Source organism: Mus caroli, unplaced genomic scaffold, assembly GCF_978045245.1.
Source record: "Mus caroli unplaced genomic scaffold, Mus_caroli_1 scaffold_3, whole genome shotgun sequence".
Lineage (NCBI taxonomy): Eukaryota > Metazoa > Chordata > Mammalia > Rodentia > Muridae > Mus > Mus caroli.
In genome coordinates this window covers 17372930-17392464 of record NW_028227258.1, presented here as the reverse complement: position 1 = coordinate 17392464, position 19535 = coordinate 17372930, and the positions used below count along the sequence as shown (strand labels likewise).

At 39.3% G+C, this 19535-nt stretch overlaps 1 protein-coding gene across 2 annotated transcripts in view; it reads left to right on the top strand.

The window, feature by feature from the left end:
* LOC110288302 (guanylate-binding protein 1) overlaps nt 1–19247 on the top strand; it is a 28956-nt gene extending 9709 nt beyond the window's left edge. For both annotated transcript variants that reach the window (XM_085835462.1, XM_085835463.1), the window contains 5 exons: nt 1693–1973; nt 3093–3305; nt 11151–11253; nt 11528–11721; nt 18202–19247. In XM_085835462.1, coding sequence (XP_085691588.1) covers nt 1693–1973; nt 3093–3305; nt 11151–11253; nt 11528–11721; nt 18202–18312 — 902 coding nt within the window. In that variant the 3' untranslated portion in view covers nt 18313–19247. The remainder of the gene's footprint in view (nt 1–1692; nt 1974–3092; nt 3306–11150; nt 11254–11527; nt 11722–18201) is intronic.
* Nucleotides 19248–19535: the final 288 nt, after the last annotated feature.

The window sequence follows — 19535 nt, the reverse complement described above, 5'->3', positions numbered from 1 at the left end:
AAATGCTATCCCAAAAGTCCCCTAGACCCCTCCCCCACTCCACTACCCACCCACTCCCACTTCTTGGCCCTGGCATTCCCCCATACTGAGGCATATAAAATTTGGAAGACCAAGGGGCCTCTCGGCCAATGATGGCCGACTAGGCAATCTTCTGATACATATGCAGCTAGAGACACAAGCTCTGGGGGTATTGGTTAGTTCATATTGTTCCACCTATAGGGTTGCAGACCCCTTCAGCTCCTTGGGTACTTTCTCTAGCTCCTCCATCGGGGGCCCTGTGATCCATCCAATAGCTGACTGTGAGCATCCACTTCTGTGTTTGCCAGGCCTGGCATAGTCTCACAAGAGACAGCTATATCTGGGTCCTTTCAGCAAGTAGTTAGAGATTTAACAGAAGGAAAGACACACACACACACACACACACACACACACACACACACACACACACACACTCCATGATTCATCACAACTATAGAACCAGAAAAGAGAGTGCAGGTCTGACTTGCACAGAACTGTTGAGAGGAAGGACCTGGCACCTGCTCTGACTTGCCTGAGAGCTGGTTTCTGGGATGTGATGCTTTCAGTAATCCAAAGTGCAAGGATGTATGAAAACCTGAATGTCTTGGTCATTCTATAGCTCTCGTGAAAACACAAAACATAAAATCCAAACAACTGGATAGACCCTGTCTTAGTCAGGGTTTTTATTCCTGCACAAACATCATGACCAAGAAGCAAGTTGGAGAGGAAAGGGTTTATTCGGCTTACACTTCCATACTGCTGTTCATCACCAAAGGAAGTCAGGACTGGAATTCAAGCAGGTCAGAAAGCAGGAGCTGATGCAGAGGCCATGGAGGGATGTTCTTTACTGGCTTACTCCCCTGGCTTGCTCAGCCTACTCTCTTATAGAACCCAAGACTACCAGCCCAGAGATGGTCCCACCCACAAGGGGCCTTTCCCCCTTGATCACTAATTGAGAAAATGCCTTACAGTTGGATCTCATGGAGGCATTTCCTCAACTGAAGGTCCTTTCTCTGTGATAACTCCAGCTGTGTCAAGTTGACACAAAACTAACCAGTACAGACCCATTTACAGAGTGTGGAAACAGGGCAAGAAGCATGTAGTACTGAAAACTAAAATAAGTAAAAGAAGAAAGAAGAAAGAAAGAAAGAAAGAAAGAAAGAAAGAAAGAAAGAAAGAAAGAAAGAAAGAAAGAAAGAAAGAAAGAAAGAAAGAAAGAAAGAAAAAGAAAGAGGAAGGAAGGAAGGAAGGAAGGAAGGAAGGAAAGAGAGGGAAGAAGGGAGGGAGGGAGGGAAGGATGGGGAGGGGGGAGGGAGGAAGAAAGAAAGAGGAGCAACAAAATCTCTCAACTACAACAAAAGACAAGAGGAGAAAGGTGATGACAAGCTTTTTCTTTAGCCACTTAATGAGAGATAAAGGAAAGGTAAGGAGAAGGGAATACAGAAAGAGAGGTGATAAAGTAAGGAGACACAGTGTCTTGGTCCATCCAAGCCCTGTCCTGAATGATTCAATACTAAAACCATCTCTGGGATAAATGTAGAGGCAGTAAAAATGGGCTTTGATCTCTGGATCTCCAGGTTAACCCATTATCCATTTGGGTTTCTTTCTCAGAAAATTGTGAAAGCTATGTACTCTGTCCAGCAACTAATAGTCATTTTGGAACTCCTCATATAGGTCTAAAATGCCTGGTGCAGACCTATGTCAGTGCCATCTGCAGTGGAGAACTACCCTGTATGGAAAACGCAGTACTGACTTTGGCCCAGATAGAGAACTCAGCAGCAGTGCAAAACGCCATCACCTACTATGAAGAACAGATGAATCAGAAGATCCAGATGCCCACAGAAACCCTCCAAGAGCTGTTGGACCTGCACAGGACCTGTGAGAGGGAGGCCATTGGGGTCTTCATGAAGAATTCTTTCAAGGATGTAGACCAAAAGTTCCAGACAGAATTAGGGGTAGGTGTGGCACTCAACATCTTGAGAGTCAGGAATATATTTGTCTTTTTGAGAAGAGAATTGTCCTTAGACAGGGATACTGTTTAAGGTATCCCTTAGTGATGTGCACAGATTTATAATGACTATTGAAAGATTAGATTCTATTGGACATTGATTTAAAAAAAAAACCTAGCACTATAGTTAATCACATTTTCTACAAATTTTCTTTTTATTATGAGAAAACATGGGCATTTGATCAGTGATGATCTCTCCCTGATTAGCAATGCCCAGATTTTACAAATGATACATTGTTATGATCAAAACTTCTAGTGAAGCTAACTAGTCAATGTCAGTAGGAAATAGGCATCTTCTTACCTGAGGTATTTTTAGGATGGAATGTATATAGAGGTTCATTATGCTTTCTAAGTTTGAAATTCACATCACTATCATCTTCATCATTCATTAGCTTCAAAGTGACAAAATAACACAGAATTTTACAATATCAAAAAATATTTATGAAACTGGTAGCTGGGCGTGGTGGCGCATGCCTTTAATCCCAGCACTCGGGAGGCAGAGGCAGGTGAATTTCTGAGTTTGAGGCAAGCCTGGTCTACAAAGTGAGTTCCAGGACAGCCAAGGCTATACAGAGAAACCCTGTCTCAAAAAACAAAACAAACCAAAAAGTATTTATTATTTTATTGAATACTTTTAGTAAAGTCTCTGGCCTTAGAACTCTGTCTTACCTCATAATCTGAGTAGAGACCTCTGACATTGGTATTCTCCATCCTGCTTCACACACAAAAAGTTATCTGTCCACAAATGTTAAGGACACCAAGCAGTCCAGTGGCATATTCAGTGAGAACACAGGAACCTGTGTAATTCTAACCTTTGTGATCTGAACTATCCCTAAAATCAGAGACTTCTAAATAAAACAGTTTCCTATGCTGTAGTATCTGTGCTCTGACAATCACTTTCTAAGTCAGGAAGGGTGGGCAGCAGAAGGGATGCAGGAGGATTCCTTCAGGGATTAACAAACTAAAGACCAGTTTCTGAAGGGACATTACAGTGAGGTGAAGAATGAGGCCCCAGTTAGACATTCTCCTGTAATCTGTTGTGTATCTCCCTCCTGTGCCCTACCAGACCCAGCTGGAAGCCAAGCGAGATGCCTTTGTTAAGAAGAACATGGACATGTCATCTGCTCATTGCTCAGACTTACTGGAGGGCCTCTTTGGTCCTGTAGAAGAAGAAGTGAAGCAGGGGACATTTTATAAACCAGGAGGTTACTACCTTTTTCTTCAAAGGAAACAAGAGCTGGAGAAAAAGTATATCCAGACTCCTGGAAAGGGACTCCAGGTAAACTCAGCTGTTGGTAGCATATTGTGGTGCTTGGTGTAGAATCTCCATCAAATGTCAGTGGCTGCAAGGAAGCTACAGTGCAGTCTATGGGCTGTGTGCTTGCCTTACATTTAAATAGGCAGTCGGCCATTATACAGACAGCAGCTTCTTCCTTGGGAGTAAAATTGGACCTCTCAGAAATGTTTGTGGAAATCATTCATTCTCTTATTTAGTCATCGAATCATCCAATAGTGATTTATTTATCCCCAGTGTTTAGAGTACTTCTCAGGGAGCTAGGGCTACTGTGATTTAAGGAATAACCAAACAGAACCAAACCAAACCAAACCAAGGAACTAGTAATTTCTTTCTCGTAAGCTCTAGGCAATGCTAGTTTACAGACTAGTAATAATCATAGTAATAGCAGTTGATGCATAGATTGTCCTCACTTTTTCTAGAAATTAACTCACTGAGTTCTAGCATCAATTCTATTAAGTAATTATTATTATTATCTCATAGAGAGAAAAGGAAATTGTGGCAGAAGAAAGTTAAGACCTCACTCAGGATCACAGAGTCAATGGGCTTTACAGCCTCAATGAAAATCCAGGGTACATAGTCTGCCATGGACCGGCCTCAGTTGGCCTCCCTCAGTCCGAGGGAAATTAGGGTTCCAGACAGGTGGGCAAGGAGTTGGCAACAAAAAGGATGACAAACAGACATGGACACAAAGGAGTGCTTTATCTGGATGTAATTTTTGTCAACGTTAGCATCAGTTTTATATAATACAGAAAACAAAGGAGTAGAGTGTCACAGAAGGCAAGGTACATTGAAGTTATCTGACACAAAACAAAGGAATGCCTTCAAAGGACTGGCAGGAACCAGGCAATGTTTACAGTTAAGAATAATGACAGGGGCCAGGAGAGGATTTCATACCCTAGTCACAATTTATGCTGTTCCTTTGAGCCTGGTGAAAGGTAGCACCAGGGGATTCTGCTCTAGCAAACCTTATCATGAATGATGCAATACTGTAGCTCCTCTTAAAACCACAGGCCTCCTTTTTCCTAGGCCTGGGTAAATTCTTGCATATGAGAGCAACTTGGCTGTTCTTTTAAGTATCTGTAGGGAATCTCCATTTGTCAGAAGAATTCACCAACTTTCTTCTAACATGTAACATAGTTTGCCATACCTGACTGTAATGAAGATTCTAAGTATACTTTGCTAAGCCTGTCCTGAGACTTCCAACTCCTATCCAGTAAAATACTGTAAGAAAGCATGCAAGACCCTCTACACTATTTCAGGAATAAATCTGGGGGTATTCTTGCTATGGGAGTGCCGAGGTTCCAGGAGACTAAGTTTCCGTGAAACTCTTTGCTCTCTTTGCTCGGGACTACTTCCAGGCTTTCTAGGCCTGTCATGCGAGTCACTACTAGAGTGGATGTAGCAATAGTCTTTGCCTTTAGCCATTTTAAACTGCCCTACTTAGGCAGTAGAGGCCAAGATTAGATTTGGCTACATACTATTTATAAAGCACCACCATGACCAAAGCAAGTCTTATAAAAGGAAACATTTAATTTGGAGCTTGCATACAGCTTCAGAGAGTTAGTCCATTATCATCATGATGCTGAGCATGTCAACACACAGGTAGACATGGTGCTAGAAATGTCGCAGAGAGCTTTATGTCCTATGTTCTAGACACTGGCCTGGTATAAGTTTTTCAAACCATAAACACAAGGCATACTCCCTTGAGTAAAGCCATACCCCAAATCCTTCTCAAACAGTTTCACTCCCTGGTAACTAAAGATTGAAATATTTGACTCCATGGGGGCCATTCTCATTCCAACCACCACAATGACACTTCCTGAAATGTTGTGGCAGCATTCTAGGTGCTCTGAGAATAAGCTGCAGGACTCATTAAGGCAGGCAGGAAGGTCATAGCCCAGGAGGTTTGTTTGGACCAGATGACAAGGAAAAGTCCCTGGTTAAAGCTTCAGGTCAGAGTCCATTCCAAACAGTGCATAGCTAACACAAAACAAACTCAATGGTATTATTGTAGACATTTTGTCTCTTGTGTTTGGGTTTTTTTTTGTTTTGCTTGTTTGTTTTTTGTCTTATTGTTCTTTTGCTTGTATATTAATTGCAGTTTACAGTTTTGTATTTTAGTGGATTTTGTTTTGTTTCTTGGTTTTTGGGGGAGGGAGTTGGGGTTGTTTACCTGTTTGTTTTTTTTTTAAAGGCTAGAGGAAGAAAAGGCATGGAGTTGGGTGGGTAAGGAGGGAAGGAGGATGTGGGGTGAGCTGAGGGAAGAGAGCATGTGATCAGAATATATTGTATGACAAATTTATTTTCCAATTAATGAAGGTTACATTTTGAAGTGAAAATCAACATCATTAGGTGATAGTAACATATGAAATAAATATTTTGAGGGGGATAAGGCATCAAAGATGCAGCTAGATGAATGGAGTCACCTGTTACTACAATTTGAACGGCTTGAAATGATTGACTCTGGAATGGGACATCAAGTTGATTTTAAAACCTTAAACTTGAAATATACTGTTTGGAAGGTAATCCCTCAACAAACCTAAAAGAAGACAGCCACAAGAACAAAATGCCAACTTTAACAACAAAAATAACAGGAAACAACAATTACTTTTCCTTAATATCTCTTAATATCAATGGACTCAACTCCCCGATAAAAAGACATAGACTAACAAACTGGCTACACAAACAAGACCCAACATTTTGCTGCTTACAGGAAACTCATCTCAGAGAAAAGGATAGACACTACCTCAGAATGAAAGGCTGGAAAACAATTTTCCAAGCAAATGTCATGAAGAAACAAGCTGGAGTAGCCATTCTAATATCTGATAAGATTGACTTCCAACCCAAAGTCATTAAAAAAGACAGGGAGGGACACTTCATACTCATCAAAGGTAAAATCCTCCAAGAGGAAATATCAATCCTGAATATCTATGCTCCAAATACAAAGGAAGCCACATTCACTAAAGAAACTTTAGTAAATCTCAAAGCACACATTGCACCTCATACAATAATAGTGGGAGACTTCAACACACCACTTTCACCAATGGACAGATCATGGAAACAGAAACTAAACAGGGACACAGTGAAACTAACAGAAATTATGAATCAAATGGATCTGGCAGATATCTACAGAACATTCTATCCTAAAACAAAAGGATATACCTTCTTCTCAGCACCTCATGGTACCTTCTCCAAAATTGACCACATAATTGGTCACAAAACAGGCCTCAACAGATACAAAAATATTGAAATTGTCCCATGCATCCTATCAGATCACCATGGACTAAGGCTGATCTTCAATAACAAAATAAATAATAGAAAGCCAACCTTCACGTGGAAACTGAACAACACTCTTCTCAATGATACCTTGGTCAAGGAAGGAATAAAGAAAGAAATTAAGGACTTTTTAGAGTTCAATGAAAATGAAGCCACAACATACCCAAACTTATGGGACGCAATGAAAGCATTTCTAAGAGGAAAACTCATAGCTCTGAGTGCCTCCAAAAGGAAACTAGAGAGAGCACACATTAGCAGCTTGACAACACACCTAAAAGCACTAGAACAAAAGGAAGCAAATTCACCCAAGAGGAGTAGATGGCAGGAAATAATCAAACTCAGGGGTGAAATCAACCAAGTGGAAACAAGAAAAACTATTCAAAGAATCAACCAATCAAGGAGCTGGTTCTTTGAGAAAATCAACAAGATAGATAAACCCTTAGCCAGACTCACTAGAGGGCACAGGGAAAGCATCCTAATTAACAAAATCAGAAATGAAAAAGGAGACATAACAACAGATCCTGAAGACATCCAAAACACCATCAGATCCTTCTACCAAAGGCTATACTCAACAAAACTGGAGAACCTGGATGAAATGGACAAGTTCCTAGACAGATACCAGGTACCAAAGTTGAATCAAGATCAGGTTAATGATCTAAACAGCCCTATATCCCCCAAAGAAATAGAAGCAGTCATTAATAGTCTCCCAACTAAAAAAAGCCCAGGACCAGATGGGTTTAGTGCAGAGTTCTATCAGACCTTCAAAGAAGATCTAATCCCAGTTCTTCACAAACTATTCCACAAAATAGAAACAGAAGGTACTCTACCCAACTCATTCTATGAAGCCACAATTACTCTGATACCTAAACCACAAAAAGACCTAACAAAGATAGAAAACTTCAGACCAATATCCCTTATGAATATTGATGCAAAAATCCTCAATAAAGTTCTTGCTAACCGAATCCAAGAACACATCAAAACAATCATCCATCCTGACCAAGTAGGTTTCATCCCAGGGATGCAGGGATGGTTCAATATACGGAAATCCATCAACGTAATCCAGTATATAAACAAACTCAAAGACAAAAACCACATGGTCATCTCCTTAGATGCGGAAAAAGCATTTGACAAGATCCAACACCCATTCATGATAAAAGTCTTGGAAAGATCAGGAATTCAAGGCCCATACCTAAACATGATAAAAGCAATCTACAGCAAACCAGTAGCCAACATCAAAGTAAATGGTGAGAAGCTTGAAGCAATCCCTCTAAAATCAGGGACTAGACAAGGCTGTCCACTTTCTCCATACCTATTCAACATTGTACTTGAAGTCCTAGCCAGAGCAATTCGACAACAAAAGGAGATCAAAGGGATACAAATTGGAAAAGATGAAGTCAAAATATCACTTTTTGCAGATGATATGATAGTATATATAAGTGACCCTAAAAATTCCACCAGAGAACTCCTAAGCCTGATAAACAGCTTCGGTGAAGTAGCTGGATATAAAATTAACTCAAACAAATCAATGGCCTTTCTCTACACAAAGAATAAACAGGCTGAGAAAGAAATTAGGGAAACAACACCCTTCTCAATAGTCACAAAGAATATAAAATATCTTGGCGTGACTCTAACTAAGGAAGTGAAAGATCTGTATAATAAAAACTTCAAGTCTCTGAAGAAAGAAATTCTAGAAGATCTCAGAAGATGGAAAGATCTCCCATGCTCATGGATTGGCAGGATCAACATTGTAAAAATGGCTATCTTGCCAAAAGCAATCTACAGATTCAATGCAATCCCCATCAAAATTCCAAATCAATTCTTCAACGAATTAGAAAGTGCAATCTGCAAATTCATCTGGAATAACAAAAAACCTAGGATAGCAAAAACTCTTCTCAAGGATAAAAGAACCTCTGGTGGAATCACCATGCCGGACCTAAAGCTCTACTACAGAGCAATTGTGATAAAAACTGCATGGTACTGGTATAGTGACAGACAAATAGACCAATGGAATAGAATTGAAGACCCAGAAATGAACCCACACACCTACGGTCACTTGATCTTCGACAAGGGAGCTAAAAACATCCAGTGGAAGAAAGACAGCATTTTCAACAAATGGTGCTGGCACAACTGGTTGTTAACATGTAGAAGAATGCGAATCGATCCATTCCTATCTCCTTGTACTAAGGTCAAGTCTAAGTGGATCAAGGATCTTCACATAAAACCAGAGACACTGAAACTTATAGAGGAGAAAGTGGGGAAAAGCCTTGAAGATATGGGCACAGGGGAAAAATTCCTGAATAGAACAGTAATGGCTTGTGCTGTAAGATCGAGAATTGACAAGTGGGACCTCATGAAACTACAAAGCTTCTGCAAGGCTAAAGACACCATCAATAAGACAAAAAAACCACCAACAGATTGGGAAAGGATCTTCACCTATCCTAAATCAGATAAGGGATTAATATCCAATATATATAAAGAACTCAAGAAGGTGGACTCCAGAAAGTCAAATAACCCCATTAAAAAATGGGGCTCAGAACTGAACAAAGAATTCTCACCTGAGGAATACCGAATGGCAGAGAAACACCTGAAAAAATGTTCAACATCCTTAATCATCAGGGAAATGCAAATCAAAACAACCCTGAGATTCCACCTCACACCAGTCAGAATGGCTAAGATCAAAAATTCAGGTGACAGCAGATGCTGGCGAGGATGTGGAGAAAGAGGAACACTCCTCCATTGTTGGTGGGATTGCAAGCTTGTACAACCACTCTGGAAATCAGTCTGGCGGTTCCTCAGAAAATTGGACATAGTACTACCGGAGGATCCAGCAATACCTCTCCTGGGCATATATCCAGAAGATGTCCCAACCGGTAAAAAGGACACATGCTCCACTATGTTCATAGCAGCCCTATTTATAATAGCCAGAAGCTGGAAAGAACCCAGATGTCCCTCAACAGAGGAATGGATACAGAAATTATGGTACATTTACACAATGGAGTACTACTCAGCTATTAAAAAGAATGAATTTATGAAATTCCTAGCCAAATGGATGGACCTGGAGGGCATCATCTTGAGTGAAGTAACACAATCACAAAAGAACTCACACAATATGTATTCACTGATAAGTGGATATTAGCCCAAAACTTAGGATACCCAAGATATAAGATACAATTTGATAAACGCATGAAACTCAAGAAGAATGAAGACCAAAGTGTGGACACTGTGCACCTTCTTAGAATTGGGAACAAAACACCCAGGGAAGGAGTTACAGAGACAAAGTTCGTAGCTGTGATGAAAGGATGGACCATTTAGAGACTGCTGTATCCAGGGATCCATCCCATAATCAGCTTCTAAACGCTGACACCATTGCATACACTAGCAATATTTTGCTGAAAGGACCCAAATATAGCTGTCTCTTGTGAGATGATGCCGGGGCCTAGCAAACACAGGAGTGGATGTTCACAGTCAGCTATTGGATGTATCACAGGGCTCCCAATGGAGAAGCTAGAGAAAGTACCCAAGGAGCTAAAGGGATCTGCAACCCTATGTTGGAACAACATGATGTACTAACCAGAACCCTGGAGCTCTTGTCTCTAGCGGCATATGTATGGAAAGATGGCCTAGTTGGCCATCAATGGAAAGAGAGGCACATTGGACTTGCAAACTTTATATGCCCCAATATAGGGGAATGCCAGGGCCAAAAGAATGGGAATGGGTGGGTAGGGAAGTGGGGGGCGCTATGGGGGACTTTTGGGATAGCATTGGAAATGTAATTGAGGAAAATATGTAATAAAAATATTAAAAATTAAAAAAAAAGATATACCAAATATTATATAATTCAATTAAAAATCAAATCAAGAATACATATATTTCAATAGAAACTAAAGATTTCAGTATGTAATATAATGGGATAACTTTAGTCCAGTGAGACTTTTTTTTTTTTTTAAACAAAAGTTAATATGTTGCTGGGTTTATTGTTGATGTTTGATGCTGGTATTTCTACTACTTTCAAGTAAATGGTCTATCTTTTCAGTTCCTTTACCCTGATACTCATATATATTCTTCCTCAAAAACTCAGTTTCTGATCAGTGAAGCAGGCTGCACGTTTTCACAGTCTGCACACATGCCCGCTGGAACTGTAAATATCAGACAGTCCTGTGAACAGAAATTAGATCCAATGTGAGGATACGTATGTACTGCATAGTAACAATTATGGAAGTTACCAAAAGTGATTTAGTTTTTTGTTTGTTTGTTTGCTTGTTTGTTTGTTTGTTTGTTTTAATACAGTGGTTCCCTGAATCTCATGATACAATGCAGTACATGTAACACTGGACCAGAAAGTGGCTACTGTTGTGTGTAGTCATAATGTCACAGTTTTCTCCAAGCAAATATAAATAGCTCTTTTAATAGATTTAAAAAAAAAAAGAAATATACTGTTTGAATTACAAGGTATTTATTGCATAGTTGATAAAATTAAATTGAACAAAATAAGCATGATTTGTCTTCAACTCATATACTTACTTCCTCATTCTAACTCCCTTCAACATCTAGGCTGAAGTGATGCTGAGAAAATACTTTGAGTCCAAGGAGGATTTGGCTGATACACTTCTAAAGATGGACCAGTCACTCACAGAAAAGGAAAAGCAGATTGAAGGTGAGAGCTACTGAGAATATTCCCAATGTTGGAAATTCTTGGCATATGTTGCAATACTAGTCCATATCACCTCATCATTGTAGAGAAAAAAATGACAAATGTCACTCTTAACTTCATGGTGGCTGTTTTTAAACTAGTAGACATGGCACTCACTGTGCCTCCTTGTTATCCAGTTTTCAGGGTAAAGATTCCACAAGGTGGTAAAAAAAAAAACAAAAACAAAAGCCTCTCCCAAAATGTATTCTTCATCTCCTTTGCTTCTCTCTTTTCTCAGTGGAACGTATAAAAGCAGAAGCCGCAGAGGCAGCAAACAGAGCATTGGCGGAAATGCAAAAGAAGCACGAGCTGCTGATGGAACAGAAAGAACAGAGTTATCAAGAGCACATGAAACAGCTGACTGAGAAGATGGAGCAGGAACGGAAAGAGTTAATGGCAGAGCAACAAAGAATCATATCCCTTAAACTTCAGGTACCTGGCTGCACTGAGTTCTGGCTGCACTGGGTTCTTTGGTTGGTTAGTTTTGCGTTTCTTTGTTTTCTCTTGTAATTTATTTTATATTTAAAATACATCACAATTGCAATCCCTCCCTTCTCTCATCCCAGTTCTGCCCTTATAATTCCTTATCCTCATTACATCTGTCCCTTCTTCTTCTTGGGTACCACCCACTCTAGGACATCTACTCCCAGCAGAACAAGGTATATCCTCTCCTACTGAGACCCAACCATGCAGTCCAGGAAGGGGAAGGGAATTCAGTGGTAGGCAACAGAGGTAGAGACAGTCCCTGCTCCATCTGTTAGTGGAGCCACAGGAAGGCCAAACTTCACATCTGCTACAAATGGGGGTGGGGAAGCTAAGTCAAAACCCTGCCTGCTCTTTGATTGGTGATTCAGTCTCTGGGAGCCTCCATGGGTCTAGGCTACTTGATTCTGTGGTCTTCTTGTGAAGTCCTTGACTCACCTGCCACTTTCGTCAATTTTATCTCCAACTCTTCCATCAGACTAGACCTGATGTTTCGCTATGGGTCTCTGCATGTCTCTCCATATGCTGCTGGATGAACCCTCTCAGGAGATAGTTAAATTAGGTTACTGTCTGCAAACATAGCAGAGTATCATAAATAGTATCAGGGATTGACTCTTTCTCATCGCTCATCGGAGATGGGTCTCAAGTTGGGCCAGTCATCAATTGGCCATTCCCCCAGTCTCTGCTCCATCTTTATCCCTGTGCATCTTGTAGGCAGAACAAATTTCAGGTTGAAGGATCTATGGGTGGGATGATGTCCTCTTTCCACTGGAAGTCCTGCCTACCTATAGGAGGTGGTGAGTTCAGTCTCTATATCCCCTGCTGATAGGAATCTCAGCTAGTATCACTCTTATACACTCCCCAACCCAGGTCTCAAACCATTTGCCTGAAAAATTCAGGATGTCTTTGTTTTTAATAGCTGAATAATATTATATTTAGTAGATGTTATCATGTTTTCTTTATACATTCTCCAGTTCAGAGATGTCTAAGTTGTTTCTAGTTTCTGGCTATTACAAATAAGTCTGCTATGAACATAGTTGAGCAACTGTCCCGCTGGTATAGTGGGGAATCTTTGGGGTCTATACACAGGAGTGGTATAGCTGGGTCTTGAGATAGAGCTATTCCCAATTTTCTGAGAGCTGCCAAAAGTGATTTGTAGAAGTTTGCACTCCCAATAGCATTGGAGGAGTGTCCCTCTTTCTCCACATCCTTGCCAGCATGTTCTGCCACTTGAGTTTTTTATCTTTGCCATTGTGATGGGTATAAGATGGAATCTCAGGTCTTTTTTATTTGCATTTCAGTGATGACTAAGGATGTTAAAGATTTCTTTAAGTACTTCTCAGCCATTTGAGATTTCTGTGTTGAGAATTCTCTGAGAATTGATATTCTTGATTTCTTTATATATTTTGGATATTAGTCCTCTGTCTGATAAAGAATTGATAAAGATTCTTTCCCACTTTGTAGGCTGCCATTTTGTCCTATTGGTGGTTTCCTTAGCCTTGCAAAAGCTTTTCAGTTTCATGAGACCCCATTTATTTTTTATCTTCGTGTCTGAGCTATTGATGTTCTTGTTCAGAAATTTGTCTCCTGTGCCAAGCCAGTGAATTCAAGGCAGTTCCCCCAATTTTTCTCCTATTAGATTTAGTGTGTTCGGTTTGATGTTGAGGTCTGTGATCTACTTGGACTTGAGTTTTGTACAAGGTGATAGTTATGGATCTATTAGAATTCTCCTACATGCAGACATCCAGTTAGATCAGCATCACTTGTTGAAGATTCATTCCTTTTTCTTTGCATGGTTTTGGCTTCTTTGTCCAAAACTGTCCATAGATGTTTGGGTTTATATCTGGGTCTTTCATTCTATTCCATTGTTCAACCAGTCTTTTTATGCCAATACCATTTAGTTTTAATTACTATTGCTCTGTAGGATAGCTTGAAATCAGGGTTGGGGATGCATCCAATTGTTCTTTTATTGCACAAGATTATTTTAGCTTTTCTGGATTTTTGTTTTTCCATATGAAGTTGAGAATTGCTCTTTCAAGGATTGTAAAGAATTATGTTGGAATTATGATGGGGATTGCATCAAATCTGTAGATTGTTTTTGGTAAGATGGTCATTTCCACTATGTATGTTAATTCTCCTGATCCACAAGTAGGGGAGATCTTTCCATCTTCTGATATTTTCCTTCAGGGACTTGAAGTTCTTGCTTTTTCACTTGATTGGTTAGAGTTACAACAAAATATTTTATATTATTTTTTGCTATTGTAACAGGTGTTGTTTCCCTAATTTCTTTCTCAGCCCATGTATTGTTTGTTTTTAAAAGGGCTAGTAATTTTTTGTTTTAGTTGATTTTTGTATCTAGGCACCACTTTGCTGAAAGTATTATCACCTGTAGGAATTCTCTGCTAGAATTTTGGTGGTCATTTATGTACATTATCATACCACCTGAGAACAGTGGTACTTTGACTTCTTCCTTTCTAATTTGTATTCCCTTGATCTCTTTTAGGTGTCTTACTGCTCTAGCTAGAACTTCAAGAACTATATTGAATAGATAGGGAGACAGTGGGCAACCTGTCTACATGTTTAGTGATATTGATTTAAGTTTCTCTCCATTTAATTTAATGCTATCTATTGGCTTGTTGTATATTGCTTTGACTATGGTTAGGTTTGCACCTTTCATATCTGGTATTTCCATGACTTTTAATATGAAACAGTGTTAGGTTTTGTCAAAGGCTTTTTCAGCATCCAATGAGGTGTTCATAAGATCTACTTTTCCTTTCAGTTTGTTTATATGGTAGATGACATGGATTGATTTTCATAAATTGAACCATTTCTGCATCCCTGGGATGAAGTCTAGTTGATCGTGCTGGGTGATGTTTTTGATGTGTTTTTTTTTTTTTGATGCAGTTTGCATGTATTTTCTTGAGTAATTTTTCAATAATGTTCATAAGAGAAATTGGTCTGATGTTCTCTTCCTTTGTTGAGTCTTTGTGTGGTTAGTTATTAGGGTAAGTGTGGCTTTATAGAATGCCTTTGGTAATGGTCTTTCTGTTTCTATTTGTGCAATAGTTTGATGATTATTGGTATTATCTCTTCTATAAAAGTATGGTAGAATTCTGCACTAAAACCATCTGGCTCTTTTTTTTTTCTTTTTGGTTAGGAGACTTTTAATAACTGCTTCTATTTCCGTAGGGGTTTTAGGAATGGTTAAATAGTTTATCCGATCTTCATTTAAGTGCTCTCCATTTAGAAAGACATTCAGTATCATTCATTTCATTTAGATTTTTCCAGTTTTGTGAAGTACAGGCTTTTGTAGTAATACTTAAGGTTTCTTTGGATTTCCTTAGTGTCTGTTTTTATGTCTTCCTTTTCATTTCTTATTTTATTACTATGGATCCTGTCTCTCTGTCTTTTAGTTAGTTTGGATAACGATTTGACTATCTTGTTGATTTTCTCAAAGAACCAGTCCCTTATTTTGTTGAGTCTTTGAATTGTTCTCTTTGTTTCTAATTGATTTATTTCAACCCCAAATTTGATTATTTCCTGCCATGTACTCCTCTTGGGTGTGTTTGCTTTCTTTTTTCTAGACTTTTAAGGTGTACTTTTAAATTGCTAGTATGAGAATTCTCTAATTTCTGTATGAAGGCACTCAGGGCTATGAACTTTTAAGGAAACTTTTAACCCTGCCAACCCTGTTACATAAGTTTGGATAGGTTGTGCCTATATTTTCATTGAATTCTAGGAAGTCTTTCATTTCTTTCTTTATTTCTTTCCTGACCAAGTGATCATTGAGTAGGGAGTTGTTCAATTTCCATTAGTTTTTAGGCTTTCTGTTGTTTCTGTTGTTGTTAAAGTCTAACTTTAATCCATGATGGTCTGATAAGATACAAGAAGTTATTTCAATTATCTTATATATGTTGATGCTTGCTTTGTGAGCCACTATATTGTCTATTTTGGAGAAGGTTTCATGAAGTATTGATATAAAAATACTCTTTTGTGTTTGGGTGAAAAGTTCTATAGATATGAAAATCACTGAAGGATGAACCCAGACTCAGCTAGTACACATAGACAAAAGAGCATTTATTCTGCAGAAACAAATACCATGAAAGGTTTACACATGATTCCAAATGGCAACATCTGCAGATACATTCCAGTTCCTTCTACAACAGGACTTCTTAATTGCTTCTGAGATAACAGCAGACTTCTAAGACTTAGGGCATGTTCCAAGGTGTTACAGAAATCATTAAACAAAGGTCATAAAGAAGATATACACCACAGGACCCAGAAGCAAAAACAGGAGATAAAATATTGACTGAGTTTGTCAAAACAAGACTTCAAGGATGGCCCAGTTATAGTTTTAAACTTCCCAGGACCCTGCAAGAAGAAAGTTAAGGCAGATAATTGTTCCTAGTGTATATGTATGTAGGCATTCTCTGTTATAACCTGTTTTTAAATTAATTATCTGAATATGCAAACTTGCAGTGAGCTTTTACTATGTGAACACAAGCTCCTAGAGTTGTGCAAGACAAAGCTCAAAGATAAATCCCCCTCCCCCTTTCTCCCTGAGACTTCAACTTAGAGAAGCACAATTCCTCCCTCCCCCAAGAAGCTTTACCTGGCCTCCTACTGTGTCACATTGAAGTGCCAACTGGAGACTGGGGAAGCCATCTTTAAGGGACTAGGTCAGGCTGATCAGCTGCAGAACTTCAGAAGCAGAATACCTTCCACCTAGGATAGATAGGAAATGGTCAAAATGGTCCATGAATGCGATATGAGTAATGATCCCCCTCACTGTTAGGTCCATTGGATTCATAACCTCGTTTTCATTATTTCTCTGTTTAGTTCCTGTCTTGATGGCATGTGCTTTGGTGAAAGTAGGGTGTTGAAGTCTCCCACTATCAATGTGTGGGGTTTGATATGTGGTTTAAGCTTTAGTAATGTTTCTTTTACGAATGTGGGTGCCCTTGCATTTGGAGCATATATGTTCAATATTGAGAAGTCATTCTGGTGGATTTTTCCTTTTATGAGTATGAAGTGTCCTTCCCATCTCTTTTGATTAATTTTGGTTGCAAGTCTACTGTATTAGATATGGGAGTGACCACTCCAGCCTGTTTCTTGGGTACATTTTCTTGGAGAACTCTTTTACAGCCCTTTACCTGGTTCTTTATTCTTCTGTGGACCTGGACGGTTTTTGTTAGGCAGGCCTTATAGGGGCCAGCAGAGTTGGCTGCACCATTTAAATTTTCAGTTCTGGGTGTTCCAATCAACAATGTATATGGGGAGGCTGAGGCATTAGGTTCACAAGGTCTAAGCTTGAATGAGTTATGAATAGAGACCTGTGCTCCATCCTCCCCACTCTCAATCCAAGGGCAATAAATAACATACCATCCCCCAATGGCAGAATATCGCTCACAAACTGTAGTATATTCTCATCTCCGTACTGCTCTTTTTCCTAACTATTATTGGTCTTTAAGTCTGCTTATTGCCAAATGAAGCTCTTTACCAGGGTATGTCTATTAAACTGTAGATTTGAATTGCAAATTCTTCTCAGGTGTTATCTAGGATTTCTGTGATAGAATCCTCAACTAACTTATCAAGGACTATTATTTTCTCCTGTGCTAAATAGAGTAATTGTAATATCTACATGTAAAATGGGTTTTTGCATCATATTCTATGACACAGTATTCAGCTTTTAATTTTTTTATATTGAATGAGATCAGTAGAAATTTTGTGTCTGCCACGCCTAGAATGTTCTTAACTCTGGAAGCATCTTAAAGAGTAGAGTCAGTCTCAAATGTTTAAACAAAGTGGTCAAATGCTCAAATTGCCCATAACATCTTGTTTTCTGGCCATTCCTCCACATCTACACTAAGCCTCCATTGTTGTTAATGAAACTGCCTGAGCACTGAAGACCCGCTTGCTTCAATACGTCTTCTGTCTTGGTTACTACAACTGGGACAAGTAGTAAATCCCCTGATTGAACACCTGCCCTGATTCCGATTCAGGTAGTGACATTCCAGTTGGATTAAGCCCTCTTTATCACCTTCTTTCATGTGTTTGAGAATTTGTACAGCATGTGTCAGAGATGAGGCAAAGAACAACAGGCAAGCTGGTGCTGATTTTATACAAAATTGTGTTTTCCATGAATCTAAGGAAGTAAGAACTGGGCCTGAGTGCATTAGGGAACTGGTGTTCAAAACTGTCAGTCTACATTTCTAAAGCTGGAGAAAGAAATGTGTGTGTGTGTGTGTGTGTGTGTGTGTGTGTGTGTACAAGACAGGGGAGAGAAATTATGGAAGTTAAAGAAAAAAAAAGACTTTTCAGAAAAATGTCAAAATCCCCGCAGGGTTCAGTGTATCTACCAAAGCAGAGTCTGTGAGAGTCTGAGGAATGTGAGATGCCTTCTGAGTTCAAATTCCATCTCCATTTTAGGAACAGGAAAGACTTCTCAAGGAAGGATTCCAGAATGAGAGCTTGCAACTACGTCAAGAGATAGAGAAAATCAAGAACATGCCTCCACCTTCACCATGCTCCATACTTTAAAATTTGAACAGACTAAAGCTCTCTACCCTGTTTCCACTCATCAAGGAATAAACTTTGGACACAGCTTTGGACAGTGACACAGCTTGGCACTGAATGAGACTTGAACACAGTGACACTTTATTAGGAAGAAGCGAGAAATAAAGTTCACAAAGTGGAGTTTATATGTGAAAAGAATGTTTGGCTTATGAGGTGACTCAGTTCATGTTTGTGTTAGAAGTAAAGATTCATGTGATTTTTAATCGGTCTTATATTTGATACTGTAAACATGGACTCTGTAGACATACTAAATTGTATTGTTGGGATTGGTTTTTACAACACAGTGATATGGCACCTCTGTTCGGTTAAGACCTTTTTGATTCACACATACCCTTTCTGGATATTCTTAGTCATGTGCTCATAAGGAATTCAAAGATGTAGCTTGCCCTAAGCTGGGATTGGCATGTTGTAAACATGATAAAAGTCTGAACATAACCATAGGACACAGCTCCTAGGGTCTCATGATGTCTGCAGACATTGGTTCCCAGGGTAGACAATGGGCAGTGCTCAATGTGGGAAGGCTCTGTGGCTGCTGGGAGAGCAGAGAAACTCATTGGAGAGTGGGAGAAATTTCCCTCCAGACAGAATGCATAGGTGAGTGGGAGTTGCACCTCCCCCATTTAGAGAACTTCTTGTTTTCTTTCATGCTCCAGCCTACTGTGTTTCCTTAATAATCTCTCTTTTTATTTTCTAAAAACACTTTCTCCTTATAAGAGTTTTAGAATGACTTCTACAATCACAGAATGGAGAACTCAAAATAAATTTCGTTCTATTCCTGTGAGGCTCATGATCACAGTGCCACCTCTTGTGAAACCAACCTTCATTTTTATCTTTCTTTTGCTGCTATGACATGATTTGCATATCTCTGAGGATAAATGCCTTCTACAATGTGGCAGAAGCACGGGTTAAGTGAAAGCTGTTAATAAAAATGATCAAGCCTACCATAATTGTTTCAAGTGCATGCTGTACATTGTTCATAATGTAAGAAATGCCTCTCCTAAATTTCTGTAAGAGGGGAGGTCATTAGAAGACTCTTAGCTGTCACATAGGTGCCCAATGATGAGGGGTTCAGCTCTGCAGCTGAACATTCAGAATAACAGTACCACACAAAGGAAATGTCACAGTCATAGGGCTCTTCACTCTTGTGGAATACAGAAACACAAAGATAATTTCTGCATAAATATTTT